We start from the raw sequence: 25349 nt of genomic DNA on the forward strand, positions 1-25349 counted from the left end.
TTTGCTTTATTGCTGCATGGTTGATATGGTTTTGACTTGTGATAACTTCTAAATTTGCCTGCAATATTTATACTTAACATTCATATCAAACAATTGTAGTGTTATATGGCACTAAATAATTTTTTTCAACTAAAATAACAACTTGGAAGAGCCAAGTCATAGTCATCTTATATATAATTTAAAGCTGCAAGCCTCCAGATGAACCAAATATTTCAAGAAAATGAAACTTGGGAAAATGTACTACGATGTTGAGAAAAGTCAAAGATTCAAATTTAAGTAATAATTTACAAGTTTATGCGATTAATAACTGACTATCTAGTATTTATCATCATAATTCTATTGCACGACTTATACAGTATAAATGTATGTTGCTAATTTTGCTATTTAGACCTCAGTTTGGTAATTTGCAGATATGGAAGTGCAGTTTCGATGTGTAAATTACTTTCTTTTTTTCATTTCACAAATTTCACTTTTAAAATACATTTTCAATTTTTTTTATAAAAATGAGAATCTAGAGGCATACTGCTTTTATACTAAAACATTCTAGCTCGAATATCCTTTAACACTTTTAACAAATCTTCTTTTAAAAGCTAAAATCTATATTAAAAAAGACAATGTAATGCTGATTCGATCTACTGGTCTTATTAATACATTTTGAGACCAGTCTTTGAATCCTACCATGCCATTGGTCAATGATAAATTCAAAATTTAAATCATCCAATCACAATTTTGCATTTTCTGTCTGGTTTACAAATAGTTAAAATGTTACAATGCATTTGTGTCTGTGATTTGTAGTTTCTCCAGTTTATACCATTGTGATACTGTATTGGTAAAGTCAATGTCTCTAAGTCTGACATACACTGCCCCAAGAAAGGGGTTTTCCCTTAGCACATCATGGTCCCAGATTGTAACTTGTAACAGCTTTTGTCTTAACACGTCTTGTGATAGTTTGTACTCAATCTGCATAAGGAAACAAAGTTATATTCATTTCTTAATTAATTATTACTAAGCATCAGTTGCAATAGTATTTTGATTCTAAAAATGTGATAAATTGCTTCACATATGCCTGAGGATTCTGTACAACTAACTTAACATATTTTCATGGATTCGAAACAAATGGATTCATATGTGTTCATGGATTCAGATCAAATTCATTCACATATGTTCATGGATTTTAAATTCACATGTTCAACAAATTTCAAAAGTTCAAAACAAAATTTGCTTACATCATTTTTGGAGGACTAATGGCTTCCGATGTATATTTCAAGCAAATTAAAATAGAAAACCGGTGCCCTTTCAAGAACTTGATTCTAAAACTCTAGATGGTTAGCTGCCTTTACGAAAATCAAAAATGCACAAATGTTGCCAGATATTTTAACATTATCTACACTTCAAGATAATATTACAGACTCAACTGATGTTTGATCACAAGAGATACAAGGTCAAATGATATAAGACAACCTTAAGGATTATTTCTGAGAATGTTCAATTTGATCTATTTATGATAAATTGAATGACTTAAGCATTATTTTCACCAGGATATTGAAGTGTGACCCTGTATGCACCGAATGGAAACTTTGCTGCAGAAAATCGATATTATGCCAGCCTAAAATTTCAGATCTGCCTTACTAAATTTTCACGTTGTTTTGTACAGTGAAATTAACAAGCTATTAAATAAATGAAAGAATAATTTGACTTACATTATGCACATACCCTGCTGGCGGGGACTGAATTTACTAATACAACCAGTGTAGACCAAGATTAGTCAGCACATTAGTGCAATCTCATTATGGCCTACCCTGTTCACCATTCATTCAGTACATACTACAGGATTTTCTCTAAAATCATGAATGATTGTGTCCAAATTGAAAGATGGATAAGTCCATTTAAGATATTTAGCATGGTAAGGCTTAAAGATTAAAACAATGAAATTTTCAAATAATTGAAATTTTATTCTAACCACTTCATTGTAGGTTGGATGGGTTGAATCTTTTACAACTTTGGTTTTTCTCTTGGTCTGTTTATCTGGGTCGGGTAGAAGATAAGTCTTCACATAGGGACTTGGTAGCTCAGAACCAACCATTGGCTGCAATATATATACAAATGAATAATAATATGTAGGTTAAATAGTTTTAATGATTTTTCAATAAAGCTTTAAACAACATTATATCAATATTATGAAATATTTGTCTCTAATTGTCTATTAAAGGAGCTTCAGTAGGGTAAAATAACGAAAAACTAAAAGTTCTTGCATAGAACAGCCTCCGGATTTTTCGCAAACTCAACTACCCTTTTTAATATAGTTTCAATACAAAAAGTTGAATCAAACAGTAAATTGAATGAAATTGGCGATTATTGACCATTTATATAAAGACAGCACTATAACAAAATGCTGGGCGTAGTCTCCCATGGGGTTTTTCCATTCTCCCATAGGGATTTACGAGTCCAATTGGAGCTCAAGTGGGGTATAAAGCCCATTTTAATAAAATGGGAGCACAAAAATGTGGGAAGAAAATAATTTTTTTTACAGGTGTTGATTTTTTTGTTTGTTTGATTCATTTTACGCCTTTTCCCAACAATGTATAGTTTCCTAACCATCGTTCCTGGAGAGTTACACCAGTATTAGACTACCTTCCTCCTTGCTAAACTACCAAAGCATACCCCGGGGATCGAACCCACGCCAGAGAGGTAACTGGATTAGAAGTCATCGACTCTAACCCCTCGACCAGGGAGGCTGTTTTACATGTGTTTAACATAATATAATACTTATAATAAACTTACAAGTATTGATGGAATATATTTAAAGAAATTTGCAATTCTCCCATTTACTAAAAAACTTTTAAAATTCTAGATAAAGAGTGATCCCTCGGAAATATTAATAACAAAATGAGCCGCGTCACAACAAAACCAACATAATGGGTTTGCGACCAGCCTGGATCCAGACCAGCCTGCGCATCCGCGCAGTCTGATCAGGATCCATGCTGTTCGCTATCAGTTTCTCTACTTGTAATAGAGTTGGTAAGCGAACAGCATGGATCCTGATCAGACTGCGCGGATGCACAGGCTGGTCTGGATCCATGCTGGTTGCAAACCCACAATGTTGGTTTTGTCATGACGCGGCTCAAATAATGACATGTAGTAAGCACACTTGGTTTGATTGAGCCACACCTTTTGATGGGATTAACATTATATGCAGAGGTTCGTCTGTACTACATTAACAGAACTACACTAGACATGCAACTTACCAGATCTTTTGCGTGCATGATCATTATATGTAGCGTGTCTTTGACATATTCTAGTGACAACTTCAACTGACCTTGTTTTGACTGAACAAGGATTGGATTTTCTGTGGACATAAAATAATCATTTTATAAAAATACAAAAAACAAAAAAGTACAAAAAATATATTATTTAATGGCCAGTGGGTGACATTTTCCTATGTAAAAAAACTAAACTATCACTAAAGGGGTTTTAAATACCCCCAAAAGTCTGCTTGGGAAATGATATTTCTAGTAACAAAATCCCTTGTAAAAATTTTAAAACATAGATTATGGTTGGGGGCAATTTAAAAATAATTTGTTTTATGTATTTGCTTTTCCTTTCAATTGGGGTTTGGGCCATTGATAATTTAATAAATTACTCGTAAAAGTCCAGAAAGACAAAAAAAGGGGAAAAAAGGGGCAAAAACTCTATAAATATGAAGATAGTTTTATAGTTTTTTGGCACCATTCCCTCTTATTTGTTTGACCATTGTATGAATTGTTTTAAATTTCCCAAACCCATACTTTTTAAGTTATGCTCCGGACAAGGAAAAGTATCAAAGGGCAGTAACTCTGTATTTTGTCAAAATGGAGTTATGGCTCTTGTGCACTGCACTTCCTTTGAATGTCCTTGACAACTGTATGAAGTTGTACTGAATTCCAACAGTAGTTTTCAAGTTATGCTCTGGACAAGAAAAGTAACAAAGGGCAATAACTCTGTAATTAGCAAGATGAAGTTATGGTTCTTGTGCACTGCACTTCCCCTTATTGTGCTTGACCATTGTATGAAGTTGTTTTGAATTCCAACCAGTAATTTTCAAGTCATGCTCTGGACAAGGAAAAGTAACAAAGGGCAGTTACTCTGTAATTAGTCAAGATGGAGTTATGGTTCTTATGCACTGCACTTCCTCTCAATGTGCTTGACCATTGTATGAAGTTATAATGAATTCCAACCATACGTCTTCAAGTTATTGTCCGGACAAAAGAAAGCAATGGAAAAGTAACACAGGGCAATAACTCTGTAATTAGTCAAGATGGAGTTATGGGTTCTTGTTGCACTGCAGTTTCCCTTATTGTGCTTGACCATTGTATGAAGTTGTTTTGAATTCCAACCAGTAGTTTTAAAGTCATGCTCTGGACAAGGAAAAAAACAAAGGCAGTAACTCTGTAATAAGTCAAAATGGAGTTATGGTTCTTGTGCACTGCACTTCCTCTCAATGTGCTGGACCATTGTATGAAGTTATAATGAATTCAACAATTAGTCTTCAAGTTATGGTCCGGACAAAAAGAAAGCAATGGAAAAGTAATAAAGGGCAATAAACTCTGTATTTACTTTAGATAGAGTTATGGTTCTTATGCACTGCACTTCCTCTCAATGTGCTTGACCATTGTATGTAGTTATATTGAATTCCAACCATTAGTCTTCAAGTTATGCTCCAGACAAAAAAAAGAAGGCAATTGAAAAGCAACAAAGGGCAATAACTCTGTAATTACTTTAGATAGAGTTATGGTTTTTGTGCACTTGCACTTCCCTTTTTTGTGTTTGACAATTGTATGAAGTTGTTTTGAATTCCAACCAGTAGTTTTCAAGTTATGCACGGACAAGGAAAAGTAACAAAGGGGCAATAACTCTGTAATTAGTCACGATAGAGTTATGTTCTTACGCACTGCACTTCCTCTCAATGTGCTTGACCATTGTATGTAGTTATATTGAATTCCAACCATTAGTCTTCAAGTTATGCTCCGGACAAGGAAAATGCAACGGACAAAAAAAAAAGCAATGGAAAAGCAACAAAGGGCAATAACTCTGTAATTACTTAAGATAGAGTTATGGTTCTTGTGCACTGCACTTCCCCTTATTGTGTTTGACAATTGTATGAAGTTGTTTTGAATTCCAACCAGTAGTTTTCAAGTTATGCCCCGGACAAGGAAAAGTAACAAAGGGCAATAACTCTGTAATTAGTCAAGATAGAGTTATGGTTCTTGTGCACTGCACTTCCTCTCAATGTGCTTGACCATTGTATGTAGTTATATTGAATTCCAACCATTAGTTTTCAAGTTATGCTCCGGACAAGGAAAATGCAACGGACGTCTGGACCGACCGACCGACCGCCCGACCGACCAACCGACTGACCGACCGACCACCGGGTGACTCCTATATACCCCCCCAAACTTCGTTTTTGGGGGTATAAAAACATATTACATGCTTTTCAGTTTATTTGATCAAATTATATGTCCTTTGTGAACACCAACTGTAATATTTTCACTCAAACATGTACCTAGGCCACTAGTGAAAATAGATCGTATGGACAATGCTATGACCAAATGGTTATTAATTTTTCAAGTTTTATCGTGAAAGAATAACTCTCTTTTCGATAAAATCTATTTAAAAATATAGTTATGGTAACTGCATATCAAAAAGCATGTGTACTTAACTAAATACTGAATACTTGAGGTGATCTCCCAATTGTGTTTTTATTTAAAATCTCATTCATAAAGAGTGCATTGGGATTTAGACCACATACCATTTCCACGTGCCATAATCACCTACAAAAATCAAACTCTACTCTGATACAAGGTACATGTACCTACATGACAACTACCTTAATATAAAAATTAATAAATGAAGTCCCAATGAGAAATGACACTACGTTCCGGTCTCTCTATGGGAAATAGCACTTTTGTCTGAAGTCCTTATGAGAAATGGAACTACTGTCTGAAGTCCTTATGAGAAATGGCATTTCTATCTGAAACCCTTATGAGAAATGGTACTACTGTCCGAAGTCATTATATAAAAATTGGTACTTCTGTCTGAAGTCCTTATGAAAATGGCGGTACAGTCTGAAGTCCCTATAAGAAATTGCACTACAACCTGAAGTCCCTATGAGAAATGGCACTTAAGCCTTAAGTACCTATGAGAAATGGCACTTTAGCCTGAAATCCCTATAAAAAATGACACTTCAGTCTGAATTCCCTATAAGAAATGGCACTACAACCTGAAGTAGCTATGAGAGATGGCACTACAGCCCGAAGTGCCTATCAGAAATAGCACTATAGCCTGAAATCCCTATGAGACATGACATAACAGCCTGAAGTCCCTGTGAAAATTGGCACTACAACCTGATATCCCTATAAGAAATGGCACTACAGCCTGAAGTAGCTATGAGATATGGCACTAAAGCCCGAAGTGCCTATCAGAAATAGCACTTTAGCCTGAAATCCCTATGAGACATGACATAACAGAATAAAGTCCCTGTGAAAAATGGCACTACAACCTAATATCCCTATAAGAAATGACACTACAGTATGAAGTCCCTATGACAAATGTCAGTACAGCCTGAAGTCTGTATGAGATATGGCACAACAGCCTAAAGTCCCTATGAGAAATGGCCCTACAGTCTGAAGTTCCTATGAAAAATGGCACTACTGAAGTCCCTATGAGAAATGGCACAACTAAAGTCCTTATGTAAATTGGCACTACTGAAGTCCCTATGAGACATGGTGCCATTGAACTATAAGAAATGGCAATACGGAAGTTCTTATGAAAAATGGCACATGAAAATTGGTTAAAATGCAGTCCCTTTAAGAAATGGCCCTATTGAAATATCTGTTGGAAATGGCACAATTTATGTCCCTATGAGAAATGGCACAACTAGAATTCGTATTAGAAATGACACTTCTATCTGAAGTCCCTATGAGAAATGGCACTACTGTGTCTGAAGGCCCAATGAGAATTGGCACTAAAGCATAAAGTTCCAATGAGAATTGGCACTACTGGAAATCCCTTAGTGAAATAATATTACTGTCTAAAGTCCCAATGAGAAATAGTACTGCTGTCTGAAGTTCCTATGAGAGCTGGCACTACTGAAGTCCCAACGAGAAATTGTACTACTGCCTGAAGTTCCTATGAGAAATAGCACTAATGCCTGAAGTTCCTTTGGAAATTTTAAAACAGCCGGAAGTGGCACTATTGAACTCCCAATATGAAATGGTACTGCTGTCTGAAGTCCCCATTAAAATAGGCACTACTGCCTGAAGTATCTATGAGAAATGGCACCATTGAAGTCCCTATGAGAAATGGTGATATTTTAGTTTGTATGAGAAATGACACCATTAAAGAACATTTTGATCAAACATGTAATTATCTGCTCCTTGATGCCACCGCCCCCACTGCAAGTTACTAAATGGAAATTCGAACTCATGACAGAATTATGCTATAAATTTCAGTAATAAATAACTAATCAATTAATGCAAGAAAGCCTAGAGAATGTCTACAAACAGTTTGACAATGACAAACAGTTTAAACAGAGAGAGATAACAATAACAAACATATTGAAATCTAAAAGTTGGTTTTGCTTTCACAATTTTTTCCCAATATACTAACATCCGTGCCCAAGCATTAACATAAGCCATATTTACAAAAACCCAACTCCAATGTTATTGTTACATGTGCAGCAAACAACAGCTGTGTTGAAAAATTGTATACCTTCTCATTTGAGTTTTATACAATTGTTATATACAGTTAACACATATTTTCAAAGCTGACAAAATAAGCAAAACATAAAATAACTATTTTATATAATTATGTCTTTTAATATATAACAAAATGTATCTGAATATAAAATTTCAATTTATTTTCATCAGTGTGTACTGGACATCTGAAGTAAAGCACTTTATCTTAAGTTTCGTTTCTTTTAGCTACAATATTTGGTCTAATTACAGACAGGCAGTGCCTAAGACGAAGTAGGAGATTAAGAGTACATGTGTTTTGTGCATATGGAGAAATAAGGTAAATACCAAATGAACAAAAGTAGTCTCCAGGAAAACAGGCTTTAAAATGTGTGACTGACAGAGAGAGGACTCTTGGACAATTTGTACATTATTCAACCGATATTGCTGAATATCTTTAAATTGACTTGTCAAGCTTGCATATTTGGAACCGTCCATTATCAAATTTGGGGATATCAAGATGAAAATTTGAAGTTAAAAAAGCAACAACAAAAGTTTAGAGCCTGGTTAGTCTGCACGGATGCACAGGTTGGCCTGGCTTTATACTGGTGGCAAAGACTAATCACTTTCAAGTCCAGCAGGGTAAAGGGTCAAAGTGGAAATAGTACAGTAATTTTACATTAGAACAGAATCAAAATTGTATATACAATCTACAAATTAAACTAGAAATGTGTCCATAGGACACGGGTGCCCCCACACTCCACCGATTTGTCAATCTTATGTCTCTAGGTAAAATATTTTTAGGGTACATGTGCCCAAGTTGAAAACTAAAAATCTTTTATTTAGTAAAGGGAAAATACTACAAATACTGAATAAATCCAACACATTAGAACACATGCTGACCAACATTCTTGAAAACTTTCAAGCCTAAAGGTCATAACCTTTTTGAGTTACGTGCAACACAATTTAAATTTTGTAAATTTTTACTAAGTCAAGGGCAATAACTAAAAATACTAAAAATATCCACACGAAAATACCCAGGTGCACAACTACACATGCTGGGCAACATTCCTGTAAGGTTTCATGACTCTAGGTCAAATACTTTTTAGTTACCTACGACAAGTTGAAAATATTTACTAATTAAAGGGCAATAACTCTAAAAATACTAAATATATCCACACGAAAATACTCAGGTGCACAACTACACATGCTGAGCAACATTCCTGTAAGGTTTCATGACTCTAGGTCAATTACTTTATAAGTTACGTACCACACAAGTTGAAAATCGCAAATTTTTACTGAGTCAAGGGCAATAACTCTAAAAATATCCACACGTAAATACCCAGGTGCACAACTACACATGCTGAACAACATTCTTTTAAGGTTTCACGACTCTAGGTAAAATATTTTTTGAGTCACATGCCACACAAGTTGAAAATTGCAAATTTTTACTAAGTCAAGGGCAATAACTCTAAAAATACTAAATATATCCACATGAAAATACCCAGGTGCACAACTTCACATGCTGATCAAGATTCCTGTAAGGTTTCATGACTCTAGGTCAATTACTTTTTTAGCTACGTGCGACACAAAAAGAGAACGGACGGACGGACGAACGGATGTACTCACAAAATGGTACTTATGTGACTTTTCCTTTGATCTTTTTGGTCACTTTTAGTCACACAAGGCTTAAAAAGAGACACACAAGTAAGGACGGAATGAATAGGATCAAAGAGAATTTACTGTTACCCATTGTTCTCCAAGTCACACAAGTACCTCTGGGTTTGTACGGAAGGATGGACGGACGGACAAGGGTAAATCTAAATGCACCCCCCCCTATAGTGGGGGCACAAAAATGATTTCATAACCAAGACATTAAAAGGATGTTGGGGATTATTGTTACATAATTATGCAAAAACTGGAAAATCATTGAGGGAGAGTATCTTAAAACTGTTAAAAAAGAAGAAAAAACAATTCAATGCAAGAAAGATTTTGGTACTAATCTAGGTTTCAGCTTTTTCATAATCATAATGTTGGACTTAAAAGGAATTCTAGCAAAACCATAAGTTCTATTTAACATATGTTGGACAAAAGGATTTATATAAGAGCACATCTTCTCAAGTTTCAGTATTTCATTTTTTAACAATATCATATTGTAAATATGCTTTAACATTTAGAGTGAATTGGTCAACAACAAACAATTTCATTCTAAAAACCGAAATAAATCAATAAAAATGTATATAATTATTTGGTATTACAAAAATTCTCGAAGAAATTGGACAGTTTAAAGTCTTTGTGATTAACAACAGATAAATAGTTTTCCGTTCTTGAACAGTTCATTGGTTGCTACGAGTATATATCGATTTTTCGCTACTAATTTATCAAAGATAACCAGCGATCTCGCTCTAACATTTCACGCTTGAAATCTTATTTTTAAAACATGAAATATAAAAAAAGGAATAACAAGCCACATCTTACGACAATTTAAAGAGAATTTTGACACATAAAATTCTCAGAATAAATGGCTATAAACATATATGACCCCACCTGCCAGGTGAGGTTTATATTGCAAATGTTTGTACAATTTACGAAGCAATATAACCTGTCAAAAATGTATTAATAACATTTCTATGTAGCTTAAAACCTTAAAATTAACCAATCAGAAATAGGTTTGTGTTTTGTGTCTTAAAAGAATTTCAAGATTATCTGTGCTTTTGATCAAGTTTTGTTTTTCTATTACTGGCTCAGACTAAAAACTGATAAGAAAATGTGCTCTGAGGTTTCGGTAATTAAAATAAAGACTCTTTTTGTTGCTCAGGTGAGTGAAAAAGTAGAGTAAGCATGAGTGATTAAAAGGTGACACAAATAAAACCTGGTAAACAACAACCTGGGGTCGTGGGAGATTTTGGTGATGTTTTCTTCTCTGTGTAAACAAAAGCATTAAATACAATGATAATTATTCTTTTATAATGATAATTATTAGTCTATGATAATAATAAGTCGCCTATTATGATAATCATTCTTCTATAATAAATATAATTCTTATATAATGATAAGTTTTAATCTATGATGAAAATTATTTGTCTTTGATGATAATTTTTCTTCTATAATGAAAATTATTCATCTATGATGATAATTCTTTTTTATTATGATAATTATTCATCTGGAATGATAATTATAAATCTATGATGATAATTATTAGTCTATGTTGATAATGATCTATATATTAAAGTGAACTAAAAAAGCTTGTACACAGGTGATCGTCAAATTAATGAAAAGCAATTGTATAATTTCCTCGCAAACCTGAAAATGATCTATTCTCTTCTGAAAGAACAAACAATTTCAAAATATTTGACATAATCTTATACTTGAACAGTCCATTAAATTTAAACTAATATGATTTCACTAACATATGATTTAATTGAAGGAATATGACACTGGACTCCTAATATGGAGGTCAAGAGTTCAATCCTAACAGAGGCTATATTATCTTTCACTTTTGTCAATCTGCACATGTTCGGAAACCCTTGAATTAGTCAGCTGGTAGGACATTAAGTGCTATATCTAGATGATCTAAAAAGTTGCTTGACACAAGAGAAAAAAAATCAAGTAAGTCCATACAGAAAGATACCAGCACTTTATGAGCTTGTTATGTTGAGCAATCAAAAACAAGCAACATCGATCTTTGAACCTAAAATATTTAGCTGGAAAAGCAATCAAAATAAATTTCATGTGCCTTACTTATTTTTGTGTCAAAGTTTTTACATTATATTTTTATGGACTACTGATTGAAAATCAAGATATTTAACAGGGGTCTCACTAAAAGCATATCACCATGGAAACAGAAAAAATTATCAATTTTTTTCTTGCATTCATATATAATACTTCATGTTTTATTTTGCACGTGCTTATGACCCTTGTTACTATATTACTACACATCTGAACTGCAACCTTACAATATTGTATGAGAGTGCACTGAAACTTTAAAAGCTATTTCCTAACTATAAAACGCACCTCTTAGCTTTGGTAATGCAATTCTCTCCTTCTGGGCCTCTTGTTCGTCTCGCAGCAATGGATGGAAAAATGTGTACACCAGCTCACACTGTTTAAAAGTACAATAATTTCAAATAAGTTGGGAAACAAAGCTCCTCCAAGTTAAAGGGTGAATAGATTTCATATTGAATTTTTTCAATGAATTCAATAAATTTACATTCATTGTCAACATCGCTTATTTCGCACCATCTTTTATTCCACAGTAATGTCATATTTCTATGTGACCAACCAGAGTAAAAATTGGTCGGAATTGATACATTTTAGTCATACACCTAAACAACAATACTTTTATGAAAAATATTCTAAATCTATATATTTTTTCATAAAATAGAAAAAAAGTCACATTAGTCTGATAAAATGTATGCACATGTCAAAAACAATAATATCATTTTGTAAATTATTTTGTTTGTTGAAGAAATTAATATTGAGTTACAAATAAAAGATGACCTGTGACCTTGACCTTTGACCCATTGACTTTAAAATCAATATGACCACCTAATGGTCATAATCAACGTCCATGCCAAATATGAAGAATGTGGGTCAAAGGATTCTTAAGTTATTGGGCGGACAAGCTTTTTGAAGTCAAGACCCCCGTGACCTTGATCTTTAACCCTATGACCTCAAAATCTATAGGGGTCATCAACTAGCCATAACTAACTTCAATTTCAAATATGAAGACTGTTGACCAAAGCATTCTTAAGCAATTGAGCGCACAAGCGTTTTTAACTTTAGGCCCTGTGATCTTGACCCTTGACCCAGTGACTTCAAAATCAATTGGGGTCACCAAATGGTCATGACCAACCTCCATGCCAAATATGAAGACTGTAGGTCAAAGGATTCTTAGGTTTTTGGGCTGACAAGCTTTTTTAGTCAAGCCTCTGTGACCTTGACCACTGACCTTAAAATCAATAGGGTTCATCTACTAATAATGACCAATATGACGACTGTGCGCCAAATGATTATTAAGTTATTGGACGGGCAAAAAAACCCAGAGGGTCGACAGGACAGACAAGCTGATTTCAGTATAACCCCTTACAACTTTGTTGTGCGGGGTATAAATACGAATTCATTCTGACCAATATACACTCATTAAAAGGTTCCTATCAAATTATTATGATTGGCATGAAGTTTCATGGTCATGGTCTTCCATTAAAGGCACATTATGCCAAAAATATATAAATTCTTAGTTCTATAGCAAGGGCAAACAGTAGTATTTTGACTTTTGAGCAACTTTTGCGAAAAAGTACACAAGAAATAAAAGCTTCTTGGAAATACAAATAAAAGTATTTTTGAGACATAAACGGCCTTTAAAATGTAGAAACAAACTTACATGAACAATTTCACCAGAGGCACAAAAGAGATCCTGAAGAAATCTTTCAATTTCTGACTTCCTATTTTCAGCCACAGCTTTCACATGGCTGCGTCCAAGTAACACCCTGAAAATAAATTCACTTCACTTTATTTCTCCAATTTAAGATTTATTTATAGATTTATTTTGGCAGAAACCTGCAAATTTATCAATATGTACAATTATGATTACATACCAAATACACATATATAAAATTTAGTATGTGATATTGTTTTGTACTTTGGGTAATTATTGATTGATTTCAGGTTCCTGTGAAAAGGCATAACAAGAGCTAATAACATTACAAAGTTAAAATAAAAGAAACACAATAATTTGCAACTCTTCCTAGAGAATGTAAAAAACTCACAATGTTAAAGCATCTAAAATTTAAACAATGCATTCCCTGAATCCACTATAATTTTTTCAACATTGTTGTGGAATGGACTTTGTTCTGCTTTCAACTTCAAAAATACATTACAGTATCAGTTTATGGGATTTTAATATTAAGATTTAAAAACTATGCAGTTTCAATAGTCTTGTTAGAATATATGATGAAAATACACAAGACAGGTTCTTATTTTGACAAAATGTAAACTCCAGTCATATCATTTGGGTGAATTTATTTATGACTGATTCAGTGATTGAATGACTGGTTCACTTATTGACTGACTGATTGATTGATTCATTTATTAATTAACTAACCTTTTTTCACTGACTCACTTATTGATTTATTAATTAACTGATTCACATATTGATTCACTGGTTGACTGATTAAGTGACACATTTACTGTCTACGTAACCATGTTAAACATCATGATAAATCAATTATCTATGTTACCATGGTAAACATCATTATAAATTGATTGTCTATGTTACCATGGTAAACATCATGATAAATTAAATGCCTATGTTACCATGGAAAACATCATGATAAATTAATTGTCTATGTTACAATGGTAAACATCATGAAGAATTAATTGTCTATGTTACATGAAGAATTAATTGTCTATGTTACAATGGTAAACATCATGAAGAATTAATTGTCTATGTTACCATGGTAAACATCATGAAAAATTAATTGTCCATGTTACCATGGTAAACATCATGAAAAATTAATTGTCTATGTGACCATGGTAAACATCATGAAAAATTAATTATTTATGTTACCATGGCATGGCAAACATCATGATAAATTGATTGTCTATGTTACAAAGGCAAACATCATGGAAAATTAATTGTCTATATTACCATGGTAAACATCATGAAAAATTAATTGTCTATGTTACCATGGAAAACATCATGATAAATTAATTGTCTATTTTACAGTAGCAAATGTCATGATAAATTGATTGTCTATGTTATTATGGTAAACATCATGATTTATTGATTGTCTATACAACCATGGTAAACATCATAAAAACATTAATTGTCTTTGTTACAAGGGTAAACATCATGAAAAATCAATTGTCTTTGTTACAATGGTAAACATCATTAAAAATCAATTGTCTTTGTTACAATGGTAAACATCATGATAAATAAATTGTCTATGTTACGATGGAAAACATGATAATGAATTAATTATGTTACATTGTATTTAAAATATGTTTATTTTCTAAATTTATTATGTATTTTGTGTTAATTGTCTTCACTTTTTTTCAATTTTGACTTAGTTCTGCCAATAATATGCCTTTAAGTTTTCTTATGAAAGAACTCTCATCCTTAAAATGTCATATTTATGTTTTTCTTAAAAGAAATAAGATGTTTTAATGAATTTCAAACTAATTTAAAGAGAGGGAAATAATTCAGTCTATATTATCACTTACTATAATTAAGTCTATATTTACTGTATATACATAAAAGGGACATTATTCAATAAACTCTCATAACAAATGTACCGGTAAGGAAGAGGAAGTGAGTTATTTCCCTTCACTTTTTCATTCAAAACCAAAAGAGGAAAAAAATATAGTAAAATTTCCACCTATCTAGACAGACGGGAAGAACTAGTTTTTTTTATTATAGACTTCAACATTCAAAGTAAGTTTCAAACTTTATTTTTATATACAATTTCTCATTCAAATACCGGGTAGTATGAATTATGTAAGAAAATGTTTCATTCAATATTAAAACTTTGGTGTTGTCAAAAAAATAACATAATTGTTTTAATGTATTATCTATTTCAATTAAATAGAAAAAAACATAATATTTTCTTTATATTATTATGTATATTCAGAAAAGATTGTCTTATATGAGCATAATTTCAATTCCATAGAAGTGAGTTATTTCCCTTAACATTTTCATTCCAAGTAAATTTTAAATAAGTAAAGTTTCCACCTATCTCTTCAAATGAAAAGAATTTTTTCCTCTCGATTGTTTTTTTTTTTAAGAAATATTATTAAAGCCAACATTCAGCATAAGTTTAAAACATCATTCTATGTACGCAATTTCACATCCATATTGAATGAATTATGTAAGAAAGTGTTACATGAATATTTGAATAAGTGTTTAATTTTAGTGTGTCATTTAAAATTCTGAAAACAAATATTCAAATTTATATAATAGATAAAAAATACCACAAATAATAGAGAAAAAATGCAATATTTTTTTATCAAATGATATGTACCCCAACTTATTTATCTTATATTTAATTATGTCCATATTGACTCTCCTGTTCTGATCTGTTCTAGGACATAAACGACAAATATGTGAGACATAGAAGAATGTGACAAAATTAATTTAACAGCTGCCTGAAACAATTTTCCCTTTTACTAATATATTACAGAATGTTTCAAGAACCCGACTACAGAGAAAACCTATCCTTGGCGTTATCAGAGGTTTTAGATGACATTGGTGTCAATGAAAGAATGGTGATGATAAGGAGAAGACATTGCATGCTGAATGAGACTATGTATAATATCATTTTCATGTTAATTGATATAAACATGACTGGATATTATCTAGGTAGCAGGGGGTGAAGGCAATCTATAGACTTCATTCAGACCTTAGGGGGACTTTCTTTGCAGGGGGCAAATAATACAAAACTGGGCAGGGTTGGGGAAAATGGGGAGGAAACTTTTTCATGATACAGGATGAGAACACTACCCCCGGGTTATTTTTTCTTACAAAAAGGGGTCCGAAATTTATGTAACCCCTTCCTGGGCCACTGTCATACCTTAAGAACAATAAAAACTGATAGGGGAAATGGAAAGAAATGCCTTAAAAAAACACACTATTACATGGGTTTGGATTTCCCCAAAAGTTGTAGAGCATGGACCAATCCCCTTGGGTGAACAAGGGCAACCGGGTTCTCTGATTAAAACCCGGGGATAGGGTATGGATTGTAAAACCTGGGCCTCAAACAGCATCTGGGTTTGGGTTAGATTTGACAAGGGGATTTTGGAGATGGCCCAACACAAGACATGGGAAAATATGCAAAACCCGTACTGGGGGGTTTTTTGGGGGGCCAACTGGGAAAGTAAGGTCAGTGTTTAAAATCCTGGGGAAATTAATTTTAGGGAAATCTCATCATTTGGGGGCCCAACGAAAAATTAATGGGGGTCAATTTAAATATAAACAAATAAAAGGGTTTATGTTTTTATTTTAAAAAAGATTTTTAAATCGATTCTTAATCCTCAAAATGAAATCAATATATCAAGTTTCATGTGTAAAACAGTTCTATTACATTGTATAGAAAACACAGAACCAAGTGTATGGAAAGATAACAATTTATTTACATGTTTAACATACTGCTTATTGGAACTACACAGCTGTGTACAGAATGACCGTTGTTCACATTTCATTATACCGGGCAATAATTTGATGGCAGGGCAATTTACACCCGAGACAAAACATGAACTTTCAAAAAATATTTGTGAACTTATACAGAATGATAGACAATGGTTACTTAGTATTGATATTGATAATCTTGGTCATAGACTTCAAGTAAAACTGAACAGGATACCACATAGAGTTTACTATTTTCCTTCTTCTCTTCAAATATATGAACAAGTTTTGACCTCGACGTATGGAAGCAATGCATTTAACATAAGTATGCGGTATATGCTTGTTTTAAATCATTTGAAAAAATGAAAACATAAGAACAATAAAGCAACTTGTAGTTAAATTGATGAACTTCAGTAATAATGGCAATAGATTAGAACATGCTGCATTCAAGCTTCTAGCACCTTTTCTTTTTACCACATATGGATCTATCTTAGCATCATCCAGCATAGGTGAAAATAATCAAATGTCACCTGAAGCATTGGTTTGGTTATCAGCTGGTTTAAACTCAGATACCTCATCTAGCAGACTTAAATTGGCTTCAGTGTTCTACAGTACAGGAGATATGGAGAAAGCTGAACTAATTCTGAGACACACTGAACAACAATATTACTCTTATCCTGTTGTACCTATATGTAGCTGCTGGGAAAGGCCTCAACCAGCAGTAACAGCAGAATTTATGAGGGTATGTGGTGAACAAAGTGAGGACTGTATCAAACAAATTACAGCATTTTGTGTCAGATTTATACAGGAAGAGATCAACTGTGTTCCTCGTGAACTACAATATGAAATGTTCAGATCTACACAAGCTGACATGATACACAGAGATGAAGATGATGACTGTTGGATGGACTGGGCTGTAGTTGATTCTCTACCTTTCCTGTACTTCCTACAATACAAGATCTACAGTCATCTACAAAGACATCAAGATCAACAACAAGCACTTGGTAAACTTATAAGAACCATAGCAACAGATAAATTCCTTGGACATAGAGAAACAGCCCTAAACATCTTAGGACAATGTATGGAACAAGAAAACAGACCCCAACAGGCATTAAACTGCTACCTGCTTTCTCTTCAACAAAGGCCAAGAAACAATGTAGCAATCATTCATATATGTAAACTCCTTTCTGGCTTATTGTATAGCCAATAAGAGGGGTCAAAAACAGATGACAGTATTAAAATTGAAGATTTCACTGATCATAATAATACTGCTTGTATGTCAATAAAATGTCAAAATATATTATAAGACTGTTATAACATTTTTATCATGATATTATTTTGAAATAACATTAAACATGATAAATTAAAAGAATGAATCCAACTTCAATGACTTTGATATCTGATTTTACATACATTTGAAAGATAAGAGCCTCTTGTGAAGAGAAACATATCGCTCATGAAAATAAATTTTTAAATTTTTGGTTCATATGATGAAGTTCTTTTCTAAGAGAAAATTGTCTGTTATGAAAAATAACCAGTCAGAGTAGTACTAAATAAATGGTTGAAAAAGTTAAGCTATAAAAATTCCAGTGTCATAACCAATAAAGAATGTTTTCAAGATAAAATGTTTTCTCAAAAGACACAAGTACTGGTTACATCCAGAAAGCAGACTCAAAGTGCTTCTAATATCTTGTAAATATCCAGGAAAATTGTTCAAACTAAATTAACTATATTTGAAAAATCATTTTTCCAAAGAGTAGAATCTAAGCATTTCAATAGGGGATAATGTTTATATATGCTTAATAAGTAAAGTGAACATTGTCTTGTTTACAAGTTTAAAGTAAACGCTTAACTCCTGGCTTTTCAATGTTTGTTTGATTAGGTTTTAGGTCACACCGACACAGTATAGGTCATTTGGCGACGTTCCAGCTTTACTGGTGGTGGAAGATCTCAGGTGCCCTTCCGTGCATTATTTCAGGCACGAATGGGCAGCTGAGCAGAACCCGAACCGACGTTCCGTAAGCTAGCTGGATAGCTTCCTCACATGAAAGAATCCAAAGTCCATGTCGGGATTCGAATCTAAGCATTTCAATAGGGAATAATGTTTATATATGCTTAATAAGTAAAGTGAACATTGTCTTGTTTACAAGTTTAAAGTAAACACTTAACTCCTGGTTTTTCAATGTTTGTTTGATTGGGTTTTACGTCACATCGACACAGTATAGGTCATTTGGCGACGTTCCAGCTTTACTGGTGGAGGAAGACCTCAGGTGCCCTTCCGTGCATTATTTCAGGCACGAACGAGCAGCTGAGCAGAACCCGGACCGACGTTCCGTAAGCTAGCTGGATAGCTTCTTCACATGAAAGAATCCAAAGTCCCTGTTGGGATTCGAACCCACAGCGTGAGGGGCAAATGGTTTAACCACTCGGCCATGGACGCCCCTTTTTTCAATGAAAAGATGTTTTTATCTAAGCATATAATTTAGCAACCAAATAAAAACAAGCAAAATATTTGCTTGTTATTGTTTTAATACAAAAATAACTGACAAAACTAGCTAAATTTGTCTAGCCAGTTAGAAATATCATTATATTCTTCGCCTTTTCCCTATAGAACTATTACATATTGCTATTAATAGCAACGTGCCATTTCATACATTAATATATAATACAGCATACTGAATTCACTGGAATATAATTTAAATAGAAATGAGCTAAACCTAGAGATTTTGGTCCCTGTTGAATATTTTGTTGGATATTAAGTGACACTGTCACCATAAAAGTCAAAATGGCAACCTTATATGTCCCACCTACTGGTAGTCAATGTAAACTTCATGTGCATTACTTAGATCACAAGTGAGCATCTGAGTAGAACCACTGACGTTCCGCAAGCTAATTGGATCAATTTCTCACATGATTTTTCACATGACAGAATCCATTTTCGGATTCAAACCATTGCGATGACAGGCATCCTTGTGGAGAAAAAATCATAAATGGACATCACAAATGGAAAATTAACTCAATTTTTTTTCTCAAATTAGCATTGAGCCATAAATGGCGTATTGTTTTGATGTTGGTACGAATGTCAAGCTAAAAGGTTAAACAAATTGTTTCCTTAAAAATCAATTTTACAAACATGTAGGACCAAAATCGCTAGACTCCACTCTAACAAATTAATTAAAGTCATTCATTTATGAAGGATGAGAAGACAAAAAGCACTGTCTTAACAGATAACGCAAGATGTTAAATCAAGCCTTATGATACTTCAACAGAAATAAATAGTCTTATTATTTTCAGATTATTCATACAATAAGCAATATAATCTTATATGTTCTCACATAGTGTAATAAGGAAGAATCAACAAGAAAGATTGAAAACAATACCTTAAATGAATTAAGCTAAATATCTTTCACACATGGAAACATTTTTTCAATTTTTTTAACACAATATTCCTTTAATAAAGATATTCTAGCATACGATATTCTATCAAGTACAGTAATTTTACTGATTTACTGATAAGCATATCATATATTTACACATTTTTTGCACAATACGCAATTATTACACAATCTTACAACTTATCATTTGTTAAAAGCTTATGATAGCTTTTATTCATAATTTCTGTAACTATTTACATTACAGTGAAGTTAAAGACATAAAGCTAGCCCTGTGAGATCAAATAAGTTAAAATGACCTTCTTATAAGCACTGCACTCATACCTTTGTAAAGTGGTCACCCCTGCTCTATATAAACATGCAGCAAAATGTCTCATAAGCATTTTGATAAATATCCAGAGAAAAATATTTTTGAGAAAAGGAATGGTAACATTTCTGTTATATCATTGAATAAAGTGATGATCCTTTATGCCTATACTTTTTTCTATTTATCTCTGTGTAAAATCCTTCTTATTTAATAATATGACATTCTATCCACAGGGAAAAATATTCCGTGAAAAGAAATTGTAATATACCTGTAATACAACTTATTAAAGATCCTTAGTGTCTAGATTCTTTTCTATTAATATTCAACACTGCGTATAATCATTCTCATTCAATAATATGAATTTCTGTCCACAGTACAGAACATGAAAAAAGGAAAGTGAGAGAAAAAATAATAATGCTACAATCATCAATAATATCTATGAAAAAGACCTTTTTTCCCTTTTATTTCAGTCCAAATATTTCTGTAGGGTTTCAAGTCACGTTAATACTGTCAAGGTCATACAGTGTCTTACTGGCTTTACTGACGGGTGCCACCTCAATAATCCATGAGCCAGCTGAATAGCTTCCTTGTGGGATTTAAACCCACAAATGATTTGAAACCCAAATGAGCCGTGCCATGACAAAACCAACATAATGGGTTTGCGACCAGCATGGATCCAGACCAGCCTGTGCATCCTTGCAGTCTGATCAGGATCCATGCTGTTTGCTTACCAAGACTATTACAAGTGGAGAAACTGACAGCAAACAGCATGGATCCTGATCAGACTGGGCGGATGCGCAGGCTGGTCTGGATCCATGCTGGTCGCAAACCCACTATGTTGGTTTTGTCATTGAACGGCTCAAATATAGAAATTGTAATGTCATCAGGCAGTATTATTATGTCGAGTATTATGTCCTTATATATACTTATTCCCTTTTGCTACATTACTACGCAAAACCAGGTGCGAAAACCCATTATTCTAACTCCATAGACCAGAGACTCTACCTGCTGAGCAAATCAGGCCAGTCTATAAGCTGCTTTGATAGGTAATTTCGTATAAGATATATGCATGAAACATGGGAAAATTTCATTTCACAGAGAAACATATATATTTAGAAAGTTAAGGTTTCAAACATTTTCATAAGGCATACAATGCAAGCAGTATTACCAACGCTTGCCTCCCACCGGTGCTGACCACACCCTGTATAAATAAGAACACTCAATAACACACACATAAATCACCAGTTAAAAAGCAACTCCCTTCTCCACAATGTCCAGTTATGCAAATTTTCAAGACAAAAGAATTAACAAATCATTTTTTATACAATAAATGTGTTATGCTTTGAAAAATAACTTATTAAATAAATAAGTTTGTTTTCTTCTCGTATAAAGAAATCATTCTGTCATGCTTTCCATGTAAATTGACTGTTATATTTTGATAATGAAACTACCAGGGTCTTCATTGCAATAAGCTTTTTTTATCAGTTTACAGCAATGACGCTTGCTAAGGCCATTATTTTTTGATATTTCGGTTTACTGACCCGCCGACTCTGTATTTTGGGAAAATGAAAAAAAATAAAAAAAATTTGCCCCCAAAAAAATTCTATGTTGTCTTGAAATATGCCGCTAATAATACGACTTATCAAAGAAACGTCACGGTAAGTATTTAAATTAACTGTTAAACCTACCATATGCCAGACTATTTTACATACGATTTATACAGTGAGATACGCAACCGGTTATCTTTACTCAAGAATAGCCTGTCTAGTAAAGTGTTTATTGGTGTATTATGAAAGAATGTCTGTTAAATGGGTCAAGCCAATTAATTTCTCACAGAATTATAATTAGGCTTTGATCAAATTTCATCAATGCATTTAAGGTCCAAATGCGTAAAAATGTAAAAAAACAACAACAAAAAACTACAAAAACAAACAAACAAAAAAACACGCCAAATTACGTAAGCAATTACATTCGAGAAATCTACTGCAATTGACAAGATCAGTATTTTCAGATTTAACAAAAAAAATTAGTCTTTAAAAGCAGATTGAATACAGGTTGTCAAACAAACAAAATAAAAAAATGCACTTACTATTAATAGATTTTTATGTCAAAAATTGACCCGCTAATTATCCGATAAAAATATTTTCACATTGGGCAATAATTAAACATGTGTAATCTTTTTTTGACAGTTTTTTTTTAAACTTCTGATCTATAAAGAAATGAGTGCAAGTCAGCTGAGTTTCGGCACCTTTGATGATGCAGATTACACAGCAGTGTGTAAACATCAAAGAATGACAGATTCTTTTGAAGGGCTGGCTTGCCACTTGCCATTAGTCATCGTGTGTAGATTTCATGTGTGTTTTTAAACAATGGCAATGTGAGCAAAAGTTTTTTTTGTGTATTTAGACAATCTTTGGAATAGACAATCGGCGATGTATTTAATTTCATTGCTCTAGTAAGTACTATGTATATGTATGCACCACATTAATTTTATAGTTATGAAAACCTTTTTTTTTTTTCTTTTTTTTTCCCGCCGCCGACTCTACCTTTTTTTGGAAAAAATCAGTAAACCAAAATATAAAAAAAAATTGGCCTAAATGTATTTCTATCCGTAAAGGCATGACCTGCATGAGCAGTTTTTATTCATCACTTTTTATTAAAGCATATCACATTCAAGGAAGTAGTTGACCTCTATACCAAATGACCATTAATTTTGCTCCAGTCCTAATTTCAACAACAAATTCATCTCTCCTTATTGGCCCACTAAAGGCAGGCAAAACTGAAGAAAGTGTGATAACATAATTTTTCACAATTTACATACAAAAAAACAAGAGCCTTGCATATCTACACAATGAGATCTATGTACCTACAAAGTTTCATGTTAATATCTCTTATAGTTTCACAGTTATGTCCCGGACAAAGCTCAAAATGTAAAAAAAATTAACAAAGGGCAATAACTCTAAATTAGGCAAGGCAGAGTTACAATTCTTGTGCACTTCACATGTACCAAATGAGATCTATCTACCTACAAAGTTTCATGTTGATACCTCTTGTTGTTTCAGAGTTATTTTCCGGACAAGAAAAGGGGACGAAGGGAAAGACAAAAGGACAAAGCAGTAACTATACTCGTATGCTCACCTTTCAGGCAGCATCAAAATAAGTAACTGTAAAACAATCATTTCATTTCCTCTATGTATCTGCTGAAACCACTTACCTTCCTTGAAGTGGTGGCCAATTCACAAGAGGAAATTCTGCAGCCAATTTGTTTCTAAATTCAACAAACTCAGGGAAAATACGGAAAATATAAGTTGGTACTTTTTGGTTTTCTCGCACAATTTTTAAAGTGTAGATCTGAAATATATAATACAATTCATTCTTCAAATTTTGATCATAACTTTGCTTTGTTTGGTCATTTTTCTGTTGTTGTGTTTTATGCTGAATTTAGAACATTTTTTGGTCATATATCTGCAGTCAATCATGAATAACTAACCAGTATTTACCTATAGTAACCAAAGTAATAATCCGATATGATTTCTGAATCAGCTGAGTCACAAACAAGAGGGCCATGATGGCCCTAAAGTCGCTCACCTGTATCTAGGCCCCCGGAGCAGGGCCAGTTTAAACCCTAGGGCTTTAATTTGAACAAACTTGGTAGACACCCATTAGAAGATGTTTCATGCTAAACATCTAAGGCCTAGCTTGTTGGGTTTTTTAAGAAGATTTTTTTCAAGTTTTTTTTTTTACACATATAGTTACAAACAATGACACACCTGGGGCAGGGCCAGTTTTGAACCCAGGGCTTTTATTTGAAAAATCTTTGTAGACACTTACTAGACAATGTTTCATGCTCAATATCTGAACTCTAGCTATTGAGGTTTTTTCAAAGAAGATTTTTAAGTTTTTGCTATACACGTATAAGGAAAATCAATGTACCCTGGGACGGGGCCAATTTTGACCCCAGGGCTTTTATTTGAACAAACTTTGTAGACACTCACTAGAAGATGCTTCTTGCTTAATATCTAAACTCTAGCTATTTGAGTTTTTTCAAAGAAGATTTTGTAGGTTTTTGTCATACACATATAAGGAAAATGAATGACCCCCGGGGCGGGGACAATTTTGACCCCAGGGCTTTTATTTGAACAAACTTAGTAGACACTCACTAGAAGACGTTTCATGTTTAGTATCTAAACTCTAGCTATTTGTTTTTGTTTTCAAAAAGATCTTTTTAAGTTTTTGTTATAAACATATAAGGAAAATGAATGACCCCCGGGACGGGGCCAATTTTGACCCCAGGGCTCTTATTTGAACAAACTTGGTAGACATCCATTAGAACATGTTTCATGCTAAATATCTTAGCTCTAGCTCTTTGCATTCTTTAAAAGAAGATTTTTTAAGTTTTTACTATATGCATATAGGGAAAATCAATGACCCCCTGGGGCGGGGCCAATTTTGACCCCAGGGCTTTTATTTGAACAAACTTGGTAGACACCCATTAGAAGATGCTTCATGCTAAATATCTTAGCTCTAGCTCTTTGGGTTCTTTAAAAGAAGATTTTTTAAGTTTTTACTATGTGCATATAGGGAAAATCAATAACCCCCTGGGGCGGGGCGAATTTTGACCCCAGGGCTTTTATTTGAACAAACTTGGTAGACACTCACTAGAAGATGTTTCATGCCAAATATCTAAGCTCTAGCTCTTTGGGTTTTTTAGAAGAAGATATTTAAAGTTTTTTCTTTTGGTTGCCATGGCAACCAGAGTTCTGCCTTTGAACAACTTTGTTAAGGCTTCACACAAGGAACATCCCTGTGAAGTTTCATTA

At 33.3% G+C, this 25349-nt stretch overlaps 1 protein-coding gene across 1 annotated transcript in view; it reads right to left on the minus strand.

Annotated features, from left to right (window-relative positions):
* Window positions 1–314: 314 nt before the first annotated feature.
* The window catches only part of LOC132752112 (phosphatidylinositol 4-phosphate 3-kinase C2 domain-containing subunit alpha-like), a 37327-nt gene continuing 12292 nt past the window's right edge, over window positions 315–25349 (minus strand). The window contains exons 7-15 of the mRNA XM_060742397.1: window positions 23744–23880; window positions 21698–21730; window positions 13093–13198; window positions 11724–11811; window positions 11013–11033; window positions 10597–10632; window positions 3246–3346; window positions 1961–2086; window positions 315–960 (exon numbers count right to left, since the gene is read on the minus strand). Coding sequence (XP_060598380.1) covers window positions 766–960; window positions 1961–2086; window positions 3246–3346; window positions 10597–10632; window positions 11013–11033; window positions 11724–11811; window positions 13093–13198; window positions 21698–21730; window positions 23744–23880 — 843 coding nt within the window. The 3' untranslated portion in view covers window positions 315–765. The remainder of the gene's footprint in view (window positions 961–1960; window positions 2087–3245; window positions 3347–10596; window positions 10633–11012; window positions 11034–11723; window positions 11812–13092; window positions 13199–21697; window positions 21731–23743; window positions 23881–25349) is intronic.

This window comes from Ruditapes philippinarum, unplaced genomic scaffold, assembly GCF_026571515.1.
Source record: "Ruditapes philippinarum isolate M1 unplaced genomic scaffold, ASM2657151v2 ctg7584_1_1_1_1, whole genome shotgun sequence".
NCBI lineage: Eukaryota > Metazoa > Mollusca > Bivalvia > Venerida > Veneridae > Ruditapes > Ruditapes philippinarum.